A 13,585-nucleotide genomic window follows, 5' to 3' on the forward strand; every position below is an offset into this window, starting at 1 on the left:
CCTGAACTGGGCTTAGCAGTCACCAGCAAAAAGCTCAGGACAAATCAAGGGCTGCCAGCCAAAAGTATCTTTCAGGCACAGTGGCCAGAAGATAAATTGTCCAGAGATGAAAACTAGCCAAGATAACAACTATATTCTTGTTCTGTCTCCAGGAGACAGACAAAAGCCAGAACTAGATCTGTTTGTTATAGTATCAACAAAGGAAGAGGTAAGAAGGCAAATGGTACCTGTAATGATGGAGTTCAATGAATTCAAGGCTAAAGCTTAGAATATAGTGGGTCTTGGGGGAGAGCTGAAAACTACAGATGGCAACCAAACAGGACCTCTCTGCTACTTCAGCATCTGCCTGCCCTCACAGGCCCTTACCTCACTGTCTTCCTCTTCCTCCTCCGCCTCATCTGACTCATCCTCACTGTCCTCAAAGAACTTGGACTTAGCAACTCGAGGCAGCTTGTCAGAGGCTGAAGAGCAGGAAGGCCCAGCCTCACCAGTGGGAATGCCAGGCTCACCAACTTGGCCTGCCTCAGTCCCACGTTCCGAATTGGAGGAAAAGCCTGTGTAGACCTTGACTGTGGGGCCATTTTCCTGTGAAGGAGTTTCCCTAGTTGAGTCCTCAGGTCCTGCCTCCCCATTGAGGCCCTGGGACCCTGGTTCCTCGCCTGTCCCAGCTCCAGATTTGCTGTGGGGAGGACCCTTGTGACAGTTCTGCCCGTAGCGTGTCAGCAGCTCTTCAATAGTCATGGTAGCCTCTTCATGCAGCAGTGCAGCCTCCTCATTGTCCACTGCAGGGAAGAGGCTAAATCAGAGCCCCCATGCCAGATGCCTCATGGGATCAGTCCCTCTCACTACCTCAACAGCCTGAGTTCTACCTTCCCCACAACCTCCCACTCCTAAGGCTCCTCTCGCTTATCAAGTCTCAGAAGAATATACCCTGGCTCCTCCTCCTCCACAGACTTCTTCTTGTTTTTGAGTTTCACCCTCTTCTTAATCAAAGCAACACTAGTTACTATATTTCCCCTCTCACATCTCATTTGTTATTGTTAAGCTGTGAAAGCCCTATTCTGGCTGAGGATCCAGGAAGCCTGAAATGGTATTACAGAATTAGGCTTAATGACTGGCTACTGGGGCTAATAACTGTTCCAGTCTTGAGGAAAAAAAAAAAAAGCACAGAAATACCAGCAGGAACCAGGAAGACTCCAAAGATAATGTATATAAAATGCTTACAGCTAAGATACCACTCAGCAAAGAGAATTCTCTCCCTCCTTTTCATAACCACATACAATGCAGGAGAACACTATCGGTTTCTTTAACGTAAGGATTCCCCAGGTCCCTAGAAGGCCATCCTATCTTAGAACTGATAAATAAGTAGTATTAAAGAATATTTCTTAAAATACTGATATCCTCTCAAACAACGGATGCCACACTCACCATCATCTTCATCAGCTACTTTTTCTTTTTCATCTTCATCCTCAGTGGGTCGCCCTGCAATCTGTGCCAGCTCTTTAATGACTTCCTCAGTGGTCAGTTTGGCATCAATAGCCAAGAAGGCATCCTCTAAAGCCTGAATATAAGCAAAATAATCTAAGACTAGTACAAAATGAATTGCCTATATACAATCCTGAGCACAAGGATGGAAAACAAATTAGAGTGTGAGCCACTACACTAAGAGACACTCACAGAAAAAAACAGTTCAGAGGCCTGGGAATAATAAGACTAGCCTAAAACGCAGCTAACAAGCTCGTTTTAGACACACAATTCTTCAAGAGTAGAGAAGCAGCAGCTCGGGGACAAAAAGAAAAGCCCAAGGGCTGGAGAACAAGGGAAAAGCCTACACAAGTGAGGAATGGAGAGTGTGAGAAGACAGACCTTCTGTAGCTTGCCTTCCTTGTAGGCCTTCTGATCTTTGATGATATCAGGAAGATATTTGGCACAGTACAAGGCAACTTCCTCCCCTAGAAGGAAAGGAAGGAAGGTCACCTGGAGCACTGCTCACCACACATAGAAAGTGATACAATATTTATATGCCATACTGGAGTGAACCCCAAGGTTTTAGGAGATAAATATCTTAGCACCCCTGCACCCTATTTGAAGGAAACTGGGGAAATTCTAACCCCAAAAATTGATTTCACCATCAGTTCTCTAAGGTATATTAATATATCTTGTCTTTTCTCACCTGTATATTTAGTTCTCCAGTGGAAAAAAGATAAAAAATCAGCTCATCTGGGTACAAATTTTTTTTTTTTTTTTTTTTTTTTTTTTTTTTAAAGACGGGGTTTCACCATGTTGATCAGGCTGGTCTTGAACTCCCGACCTCAGGTGATCCACCCGCCTTGGCCTCCAAAGTGCTTGGATTACAGGCATGAGCCACCACGCCTGGCCCCCAAAATTTTTAAAAATAAAAAATGATAAAGAGGCTCTTTGGATTAAAACAAGGCCTGGTGAGATTATACACCAATACAGTACCTATTGGGAAAAGGGAATGACAGAATACAGAAAAACAGCACCAGTCAGGAAATGATATCGAGGGCCAGACCCTGAAAAGTAAATGAACAAGGCCCTGGAATGTCTGGAATTATGATCCTAGAATGTTACCAATATGATCTGTTAAAGTTACCTCCATGTCCATCGTAGACAGAAAACATGGCTGTCTCACTGTCCAGCTCAGGAATACAGTTGTGAGCATCCTAGGAAAGACAGCATAATTGATATGTCTTAAAGTCAAAGAATATTCTTCAGGTTATAGGGATCAATGTCATACACCTTAATCTTACTAACCTTTTCCTGGCTGGCCTATATGGCCTAGAAATAAGAAAAAAACATGGAATGATAAAATGAATACAGAGAAAGAAAAGAAGAGGGAGGCAAAGGAGAAAAGGGGAAAAAGAAAAGAAAAAAAGAGCTAGGCGTGGTGCCTCACTCCTGTAACCTCAGCACTTTGGGAGGCTGAGGCAGGTAGATCACAAGGTCAAGACAGTGAGACCATCCTGGCCAACATGGTGAAATTCCGTCTCTACTAAAAATACAAAAATTAGCTGGGTATGGTGGCACACACCTTTAGTCCCAGCTACTTGGGAGGCTGAGGCAGGAGAATCGCTTGAACCCAAGAGGCGGAGGTTGTGGTGGGCTGAGATTGCGCCACTGCACTCCAGCTTGGGCAACAGAATGAGACTCTGTCACCAAAAAAAAAAAAAAAAAGAGAGAGAGAGAGAGAAAAGGAAGAAAGAATCAGGTTACTATCTCTATAATAACCTCAACCTAGGAGCTATCTTAGTCCAGATGGCAGAATATCTGGCTGCTGGAAATAAACCTGACCCTTTTGGATCTGTGGAATCTATAAGAAAACCAGAATAAAAGTTTTTTTTTTTTTTTTTTAAGACTGAGTCTTGCTCTGTTGCCCAGGCTGGAGTGCAGTGGCAAGATCTTGGTTCACTGCAACTTCTGCCTCCTGGATTCAAGCAATTCTCCTGCCTCAGCCTCTTGAGTAGCTGGGATTACAGGTGTGCGCCACCATGCCTAGCTAATTTTTGTATTTTTAGTAAAGATGGGATTTCACCATGTTGGTCAGGCTTGTCTTGAACTCCTGACCATGTGATCCGCCTGCCTTGGCCTCCCAAAGTGCTAGCATTCAGGCCTGAGCCACCACGCCTAGCTCCAGGATAAAGGATGTTTAAAGTCATTTCCAGATCCATTCTTTCAATCGGTTAACTACAAGGAAGAAAATGTCACGGAAGATAGCAGAAAGACACCCAAGGGCCTTACCAACCTGAAGAGTTTCTAGAAGAATCCTAAAATAGATTTAAGGGAAAGCACTAGAAATCTGTAAAGCTATATACCTACACTTATCCAAGAAAACAAAAACACACCATCTAAACAAAGTCTTCCCCTCTTTTCTCAACGCTTAACTCACTCAAGTTACCCCCAGACTAGGCAGAAGATGGAGATACACACACACATACACATATACACACCCCTTCCCAATAAATAATCCTATTAACTACACTGTGTTTAGTATTTTTTAACTGGGATTTACAACACTCCATATAGTCAGCCTTCCTGCCTCTTATTCCCAGGTGAAACTGAGACACCATTCAACTCTAAAGGCATAGCACACCTGAAGAGAAGTATGCAATGGCCCTGCCACACCAACATTTTGGGTGGAAGGCTGAGCTTGATCAAATTCTTCTCTAAATACAAAAATTAGCTGGCTGTGGTGGCAGACATCTGTAATCCCAGCTACTGGGGGTGGTCGGGGCTGAGGCAGGAGAACCGCTTGAACCCAGAAGGCAGAGGCTGCAGTGAGCCAAGATCACGCCACTGCACTCCAGCCTGGGGGAGAAGAGCAAAACTGTGTCTCAAAATAAAAATAAAAAATAAAATTCTGCCCCTTGAAACTAATGTTCCAGGCTAAGCCAAAGCTGAAGCAAGACTATCAGATGCAAGTAAAAGTGTGCTATGGCTTAATCTGCCCAATCTTGGAAAAGAATCCAAGCCTCTTTCAGGTACTCTCTACAGACAAAAAGGATATATAATCAACTATTTACTTTGGCTAATTACTCTTGCATGAGTTTAATTTCAATCATGCTCTCCTTGCTCTTTTAGACATTAGCATTTTAAAATTTGTAATTATATTAACTGTGAGAAAATTGGAGTGCAGTGTTTCTTCTGTTGTCCCTGAAATTAGACAATGCCTTAGTTATACAAGTCTAGAAAACAAGACTTGTACTTCTCTCTCTTCCAACTACTGCACTACTAGACACACTAGCCTCCCTTTCCTCTAGGCCAGGGCTTATCTTCCTGGACTTTCCTCTTTTCTGACCGTGTCAGCCAGCACCTTCACAGTTGCATGTATGATCGTCTGTCAATTGCCCTAGCATCCTCTATCAGTGGTTCTCAAACTTGAATGTGTATAAGAATTAATCTGTTTCGGCTGGGCGCGGTGGCTCAAGCCTGTAATTCCAGCACTTTGGGAGGCCGAGGCGGGTAGATCACGAGGTCAAGAGATCAAGACCATCCTGGTCAACAAGGTGAAACCCCGTCTCTACTGGGCATGGTGGTGCGTGCTTGTAATCCCAGCTACTCAGGAGGCTGAGACAGGAGAATTGCCTGAACCCAGGAGGCGGAGGTTGCAGTGAGCCGAGATGGCGCCATTGCACTCCAGCCTGGGTAAGAAGAGCGAAACTCCATCTCAAAAAAAAAAAATTAATCTGTTTCTCCTTTAGCTGCCTGACCGCTGCCATCATGTGAAGGAGCAGATTTACAAACTGGCCAAGAAGGGCCTGACTCCTTCACAAATCGGTGTGATCCTGAGAGATTTACATGGTGTTGCACAAGTATGTTTTGTGACAGGCAATAAAATCTTAAGAATTCTTAAGTCTAAGGGACTTGCTCCTGATCTCCCTGAAGATCTCTACCATTTAATTAAGAAAGCAGTCGCTGTTCGAAAGCATCTTGATTGGAACAGAAAGGATAAGGATGCTAAATTCCATCTGATTCTGATAGAGAGCTGGATTCAACGTTTGGCTCGGGTATTTTAAGACTAAGCGAGTCCTCCCTCCCAACTGGAAATAGGAATCATCTACAGCCTCTGCCCTGGTCACATAAATTTGTCTATGTGCTCAAGCAATAAACATGATTGTTTAACTTAAAAAAAAAAAAGAAATTAATCTGTTTCATTCATTCATTTATCAAATATTTAAGTACCCATTACATGACAGGGTGTGTTTAGGGTACCTGGGATATATTGAAAAAAAATAAAGCACTTCATAAATAAAAATCTTGCATGTCATTGGGAGATACACACAATCAACATAAAGTGCTATCTGGGGGAAAAAACAGAACAAAGTTAGAACCGGGTCAGATTCAGAAAAGTAGTGGTAGAATTAAATTGGCATGGAATACAGTAAAGGTATAGGCATGTTAACCTCTTAAGAACCTGTATCTCAGCAGTCACTACCTAAGTCATGCTGTGTCTATTTTCAGCAAAAACTATGCCACTGTAATGTTGCTTTAATCCTGTTGATTTTGTAGTTTGGTTTGCTGGCATGAAATTTATGTCCAGTTCTATGTCTGTACACATTTAAATAACATTAAAGTCATTTTACTGAGTACCAGAGTTCTACAAGTATTGCTTTCCTTGACAAAAACAAAAAAACGTGGAAGATTTTCAAGATATTTTGTGCAATAAAGAAAGCAAAGAGCAGAATGATGTAAATGGCTGCTTTTTGTGTAAGAAAGGGGAGCACAAGAATAAATTTGTCTTTTCATACTTTCTTTGTTTTGTTTTTAAACAGAGACGGGGTTTCACCATGTTAGCCAGGATGGTCTTGGCCTCCTGAAGTGCTGGATATTACAGGTGTGAGCCACTGTGTCTGGCCCCTTAAAAACTTATATTATGGAAGTAATTAGACAAAAATGCTCATACGGCATTATTTATTTATTGAGGTGGAATCTCGCTCTGTTGCCCAGGCTGGAGTGCAGTGGCACAATCTCAGCTCACTGTAACCTCCACTTCCTGGGTTCAAACAATTCTCCTGCCTCAGCCTCTCCAATAGCTGGGATTACAGGAGCACACCACCATGCCCAGCTAATTTTTGGTTTTCTTTTTTCCAGTTGAGACAGGGTTTCACCCTCTTGGCTAGGCTGTATACAGCATTATTTATAATAAAAAAGTTAAAACCGCCGGGCGCGGTGGCTCAAGCCTGTAATCCCAGCACTTTGGGAGGCCGAGGCGGGTGGATCACGAGGTCGAGAGATCGAGACCATCCTGGTCAACATGGTGAAACCCCAGCTCTACTAAAAAAAAAAAATACAAAAAAATTAGCTGGGCATGGTGGCACGTGCCTGTAATTCCAGCTACTCAGGAGGCTGAGGCAGGAGAATTGCCTGAACCCAGGAGGTGGAGGTTGCGGTGAGCCGAGATTGCGCCATTGCACTCCAGCCTGGGTAACAACAGCGAAACTCCGTCTCAAAAAAAAAAAAGTTATAACCATATAAATTTCCAGGAATATATTACAAATGGTATGTATATCCAGTGGAATACACAGCTGTTAAAAGCAAATATATGTTAATCCGGAAATGAGTTCACAAAATCTTAAGTGGTTAAAAGCAAAAAGTTGGCTGGGCGCGGTGGCTTAAGCCTGTAATCCCAGCACTTTGGGAGGCCGAGGCGGGTGGATCACGAGGTCAAGAGATCGAGGGCCAGGCGCGGTGGCTCAAGCCTGTAATCCCAGCACTTTGGGAGGCCGAGGCGGGTGGATCACAAGGTCAAGAGATCGAGACCATCCTGGTCAACATGGTGAAACCCCGTCTCTACTAAAAATACAAAACATTAGCTGGGCATGGTGGTGCGTGCCTGTAATCCCACCTACTCAGGAGGCTGAGGCAGGAGAATTGCCTGAACCCAGGAGGCGGAGGTTGCAGTGAGCCGAGATTGTGCCATTGCACTCCAGCCTGGGTACCAAGAGCGAAACTCCGTCTCAAAAAAAAAAAAAAAAAAAAAGAGATCGAGACCATCCTGGTCAACATGGTGAAACCCCGTCTCTACTAAAAATACAGAAAATTAGCTGGGCATGGTGGCGCGTGCCTGTAATCCCAGCTACTCAGGAGGCTGAGGCAGGAGAATTGCCTGAACCCAGGAGGCAGAGGTTGTGGTGAGCCGAGATCGCGCCATTGCACTCCAGCCTGGGTAACAAGAGCCAAACTCTGTCTCAAAAAAATATAAATAAATAAATAAATAAAAGCAAAAAGTTAAAAAAGTATCTAGATGTATATGTCAGAGTCTGGAAGATTACATAGCAAAAAACCACAGAGGGTGAGATTTGGATAATAATACTTTTCTACTTTTCAACATTCATTTTTAAATTTTTGTACAATAAACCACATGTTCCATTCTGAATAAGGACAACAAACACACCTAAGAACTGGCCTCAAGTTGCCATTCTACCATATACTGCATGATCTCTGGTCAGCTATCTTATGGTGTGCCTTAATTTTATCCTCTGTGATGTGGAATAACATCTACCACACCCACATCATCACAGAACTGTTAATAATGATGCAAAACAAGTAAAAGCCCTATGTAAGCTGGAATTTACTATATATATACACATACATACATATGTATAAAATGCTCTGAAATTCAGTACCCATTTCACATTTTTCTTTTCTATTCTTTTTCTCAAAGAGGACTGCCCACAATATTCATCTTACACCTTGAGGTCTCAGTCCCAAGAACTATTCCACAATTACCCTCTCCCTCACTTCTTAGTGAGGCTTGGGATCTATATTACGATTTGGTACTGCTTCACTTTCTCTGAACACTTTAATTTTCCCCCTTTACCTTTTTGTTCATAACCTTTACCTATACCTTTGCGTCTCTCTATCCCTTACTGAGAAACAGCCAAGTATTGTGCAGACTTCATTTCCCCTAGCCATTATGTAGGATTAAACAGTACAAACCATGTCAGTTTTCTTTTTTTTTCCTTCTTTTTCAATGTTTATTTTAGAATCAGAGTACATGTATAAGTGTGTTACAAAGGTATACTGTGTGATGCTGAGGTTTGGGGTATGACTGAACTCATTACCCATTAGTAGCGGGTGTAGTATCAAAAAGGTAGTTTTTCAGCTGTTCCTCACCACCCCCAGCCCATGCCATCACCTCTGGCAGACCCCAGTGTCTACTTTTTTTTTTTTTTTGAGACAGAGTCTTGCTCTGTAGCCCAGGCTGGAGTGCAGTGGCGTGATCTCGGCTCACTGCAACCTTCTGCTTCCTGGGTCCCAGTTCAAGCAATTCTCTTGCCTCGGCCTCCCAAGTAGCTGGGCTTGCAGGCACACGCCACCATGCCCAGCTAATTTTTGTATTTTTAGTAGAGATGGGGTTTCACCATGTTGGCCAGGCTGGTCTTGAACTCCTGACCTCGTGATCCACCCACCTCAGCCTCCCAAAGTGCTGGGATTACAAGTGTGTGCTACTGTGCCCAGCCTATTATTTCCATCTTTATATCCACATGTACTTGATGTTCAGCTCCCACTTACGAGGGAGAACATGCAGTATTTGGTTTTCTGTTTCTAGGTTAGTTCACTTAGGATAAAGCCCTCCAGCTACTTTCATGTTGTTGCAAAGACATGATTTCATTCTTTTTTTTATGGACGCATAACATTCCACAGTAGCTATGTACCATACTTTCTTTTCTTTATCTAGCTCATCACTGATGGGCACCTAGGTTGATTCAACGTATTTAGTATTGTGAATAGCGCCGTAATGAACATATAGGTACATTATGTCCATTTGGAAGAATCATTTATTTTCCTTTGGGTATATCAGATTGCTGGGTCTAATGGTAGTTGAACTCTTAGTTCTTTGAGAAATCTCCAAACTGACAGTGCCTAGACTAAATTAATTTATACTCCTACCAACAGTGTACAAGTGTCCGCTTTTCTTTGCAGCCTCACCAATATCCCTTACTTTTTGACTTTTTAACAAAAGCTGTTCTGACTGGTGTGAGAGGGTATCTCTTTGTTGTTCCGATTTGCATTTGTCTGATTAGAGACAAGCATTTTTTCCTGTCTGTTGCCCCTGTGTATGTCTTTTGAGAAGTGTCAGTTCATGTCCTTTGCCTACTTTTTAATGGGGTTATTTGCTTTTTGCTTATTATGTTCCTTATAGATTTTGGACATAAGATCTTTGATGGATGCATAATTTGTGAATATTTTCTCCCATTCTATAGGTTGTCTGTTTGCCTGTTCCTTGATAGTTTCTCTTGCTGCAGCATGTCACTTTTTTTGAAAGATCTCTTGGATTCTGTGTAGTTCTATACCTCCGACTGCCTGTTTCTACAGGATATTCTTTCTTTCTATACCTCAAACTTAACACATGTAAACAGGAAATGAGCAGTCTGCAAAAAAAATCAGAGCTTCCCCTACAGGTCTTATTTCTGTAAATTAAATCTTAACTCTCCCAGGCAACACTTAATACCAGAGTCATCCTTAACTTCCTGGCTGTCTTCCACCATCCATCACTGAGTCCTGCTGCTTTTTTTTTGTTTTGTTTTGGTAGCTTTCATGTGTTGTTGTTCCTGGATTACTTTTTTTTTTTTTTTTTTTTTTTTTGAGACAGAGCCAGAACGCACACGAGAGAGACTCTCCCTCTGTCACCCAGGCTGGAGTATAGTGGCGTAATCTTAGCTCACTACAACCTCCACCACCCGGGTTCAAGTGATTAGCATGCCTCAGCCTCCCAAGTAGCTGGGATTACAGGTGCATGACACCACATCTGGCTAATTTTTGTATTTTTAGTAGAGATGGGGTTTCACCATGCTGCCCAGGCTGGTCTCAAACTCCTGACCTCAGGTGATCCTCCTGCCTCAGCCTCCCAAAGTGCTGGGATTATAGGCATGAGCCACCAAGCCCGGTCCACAGTAAACTTTAATAATAAAAACAAATAAACTTTTCCTTTCTGGAGTAGTAATTTTTAACAAATGATTACTATATCATCTTACCATATGCTTTCATCTTCAGGAAACACACTATAATGACTTCAAACTGTTTTTTGGTTCATAAGCAATAGCTCAGAGGCATATTAATTATTTTCCCTGAATTTCACTACCTGGCCTAGTGCCGACATAGGCCAAATCATTTCTGATCATTCATATGCTCAAGATCTTCTTGCAATTGAACTGATATTTCACTTTTCAGGAGTTTGACATCATTTGGGAGGTTTTTCCTGCACACAATAGCCACCCATTTCCAACTAAACATTCATAAAAACACAAACAACCACCTAACCACCTTATACCCATTAGGACAGGAACTATTTACATTTAAAAAAAAAAAAAAAAAAAAGGCCAGGTATGGTGGCTCACACCTGTAATCCCAGCACTTTGGGAGGCCGAGGTGGGTGGATCACAAGGTCAGGAGTTTCAACCAGCCTGGCCAACATAGTGAAACCCCATCTCAACAAAAAAATATAAAAACTAGCCAGGCATGGTGACACGGGCCTGGAGTCCCAGCTACTTGGGAGGCTGAGGCAGGAGAATCGCTTGAACCCTGGAGTTGGAGGCTGCAGTGAACCAAGATCACACCACTGTACTCTAGCCTGAGCAACAGAGCAAGACTCTATCTCAAAAATAATAATAGTAAGGCAACCACAAAAAGACAAATACTGGATGACTCTGCTTACAGTATGAAGTATCTAAAATAATCAAATTCATAGAAACTGAAAGTAGAATGCTGTGTTGCCATGAGCTGGGGGTCAGAGAATGGGGAGTTATTTAATGGGTATAGAGTTCCAGTTTGGTAGAATGAAGAGTTCTGGAAATTGGATGCACAACAATGTGAATGTATTAAATACTACTCAACTGTACATTAAAAAATGATTAAGGCTGGGCATGGTGGCTCATGCTTGGAATCCCAGCACTTTGAAGGCTGAGGCGGGTGGATCACTTGAGGTCAGGAGTTCGACACTAGCCCGATCAACATGGTGAAACCCTGTGTCTACTAAAATACAAAAATTAGCTGGGCGTGGTGGCGCATACCTGTTATCCCAGCTACTCGGAAGGCTGAGGCAGAAGAATCTCTTGAGGCCAAGAGGTGGAGGTTGCAGTGAGCCACGATCGCACCACTGAACTCCATCATAGGTGACAGAGCAAGACTCTGTCTCAAAAAGAAAAAAAAGAATTAAGAGGGTAATTTTTGTTTTGTATATTTTATCACAATGAAAATTTTTAAAGAAAAAAAACCCAAAAACTTTCCACGAAGAAGAGCCCAGACTCAGATGGCTTTATTGGTGAATTCTACCAAATATCTAAGGAAAAATTAATACCAATGATTCACAAACACTTCAATCACATAGAAAAGAAGGCAACACTTCCCAATTCATTCTATGAGACCAGTATTACCCTGATTCCAAAATCAGACAATGACATCACAAGAAACTACATACCAGTATCTCTTATGAATATGGACACAAGATCCTCAACAAAATGGTGGCAAACTAAATCCAGCACCTCATATAAATATAAGGAAAATATACAATGATCAAATAAAATTTATACACCAAAAAAATGCAAGGTTGGTTTAACATTCAAAAAATCACTTAAAGCAATATAGTATCAGTAGACTAAAGAACAAAACCATATGATCAACTCAATAGATATTATAAAAAGCACTTGACAAAATCCAGTGTTCATTCATGATAAAAACACTCAGTGCCAGACTGGGCAACATAAACATAGTAAGACCCTGTCTCTATTAAAAATTTTTTTTAAAATTAGCCCAGTATGGTGGTGCATGCCTGTAATCCCAGCTACTAAGAAGGCAGAGGCAAGTGGATCTCTTGAACCCAGGAGTTCAAGGCTGCAGTGAGCTATGATGAAGCCACTGCTCTACAGCCTGAGTGACAGCGAGACTGTCTCTAAAAAACAATATAAAATAGACTCAACAAAGTAGGAATAAAACGGAACTTCCTAAACCTGACAGAGTACATCTATGAAAAACTCAGTCAACATCATACTTAATATGAAAGACGGAAAGCTTTCCCTCGAAGACCAAGACAAAGAATGTCTCCTTTTGCTACTGCTGTTCAATATTGCACTGGAAGTTCTAACCAGGGCAATTAGGAAAAATAAATGTCATTTAGATTGGAAAGGATAAAGTAAACTATCTCTATTTACAGACGACATGATCTTTTATATATAAAATCTCAAGGAATCCACTAAAATCCACTATTAGAACTGGTTAGTTCAGCAAGGTTGCAGGACACAAAGTAAATAAACAAAACTCAACTGTGTACCCACTAGCAATGAACGATGTAAGAATGAAATTAAGAACACAATTCCGCTGGGTGCAGTGGCTCACGCATGACAAGGTCAACAGTTCAAGACCAGCCTGGCCAATATGGTGAAACCCTGTCTCTACTAAAAACAGAAAATTTAGCGTGGTGGTGGGCACCTATAGTCCTGGCTACTCACGAGGCTATGGCAGGAGAATCGCTTGAACCCGGGTGGAGGAGGTTGCAGTGATCTAAGATCATACTACTTACTGCACTCCAGCCTGGGTGAAAGAGCGAGACTCCATCTCAGAACAAAACAAAAACACAATTCCATTTAGTATCCCCCAAAATAAAATACTTAGGAATAAATTTGACAAAAGAAACACAAAACGTAAACTCTGAAAATGTCAAAATATTGCTGAAAGAAATTAAAGGCCTAAATCAATGGGGAAATGGTCCATGTTCATGAATCTGGATGCTTAATACTGTTTTTTTGTTTTGTTTTGTTTTGTTTGAGTCTCACACTGTTGCCAGGCTGGAGTGTAATGGTGCGATCTTGGCTCACCGCAACCCAAGTTCAAGCAATTCTCCTGCCTCAGCCTTACAAGCAGCTGGGATTACAGGAGACCACCACCACGCCCGGTGAATTTTTTGTATTTGTAGTAAAGACAGGGTTTCACTATTTTGGCTAGGCTGGTCTCGAACTCCTTATCACGTGATGTGCCCGCCTCAGCCTCCCAAAGTGCTGGGGTTATAGGCATGAGCCACCATGCCTGGCCCTTACTGTTAGGAGAGTAATACTCCCAATTGCTCTACAGA

At 42.1% G+C, this 13,585-nt stretch overlaps 1 protein-coding gene across 3 annotated transcripts in view; it reads right to left on the bottom strand.

Annotated features, from left to right (window-relative positions):
- Nucleotides 1–13,585, bottom strand: part of PPM1G (protein phosphatase, Mg2+/Mn2+ dependent 1G) — a 32,354-nt gene that overhangs the window by 2,993 nt on the left and 15,776 nt on the right. For all 3 annotated transcript variants that reach the window (XM_074395538.1, XM_003941548.4, XM_074395539.1), the window contains exons 2-5: nt 2,615–2,684; nt 1,867–1,952; nt 1,429–1,561; nt 367–782 (exon numbers count right to left, since the gene is read on the bottom strand). In XM_074395538.1, coding sequence (XP_074251639.1) covers nt 367–782; nt 1,429–1,561; nt 1,867–1,952; nt 2,615–2,684 — 705 coding nt within the window. The remainder of the gene's footprint in view (nt 1–366; nt 783–1,428; nt 1,562–1,866; nt 1,953–2,614; nt 2,685–13,585) is intronic.

The sequence above is a fragment of the Saimiri boliviensis genome, chromosome 1 (assembly GCF_048565385.1).
Source record: "Saimiri boliviensis isolate mSaiBol1 chromosome 1, mSaiBol1.pri, whole genome shotgun sequence".
NCBI lineage: Eukaryota > Metazoa > Chordata > Mammalia > Primates > Cebidae > Saimiri > Saimiri boliviensis.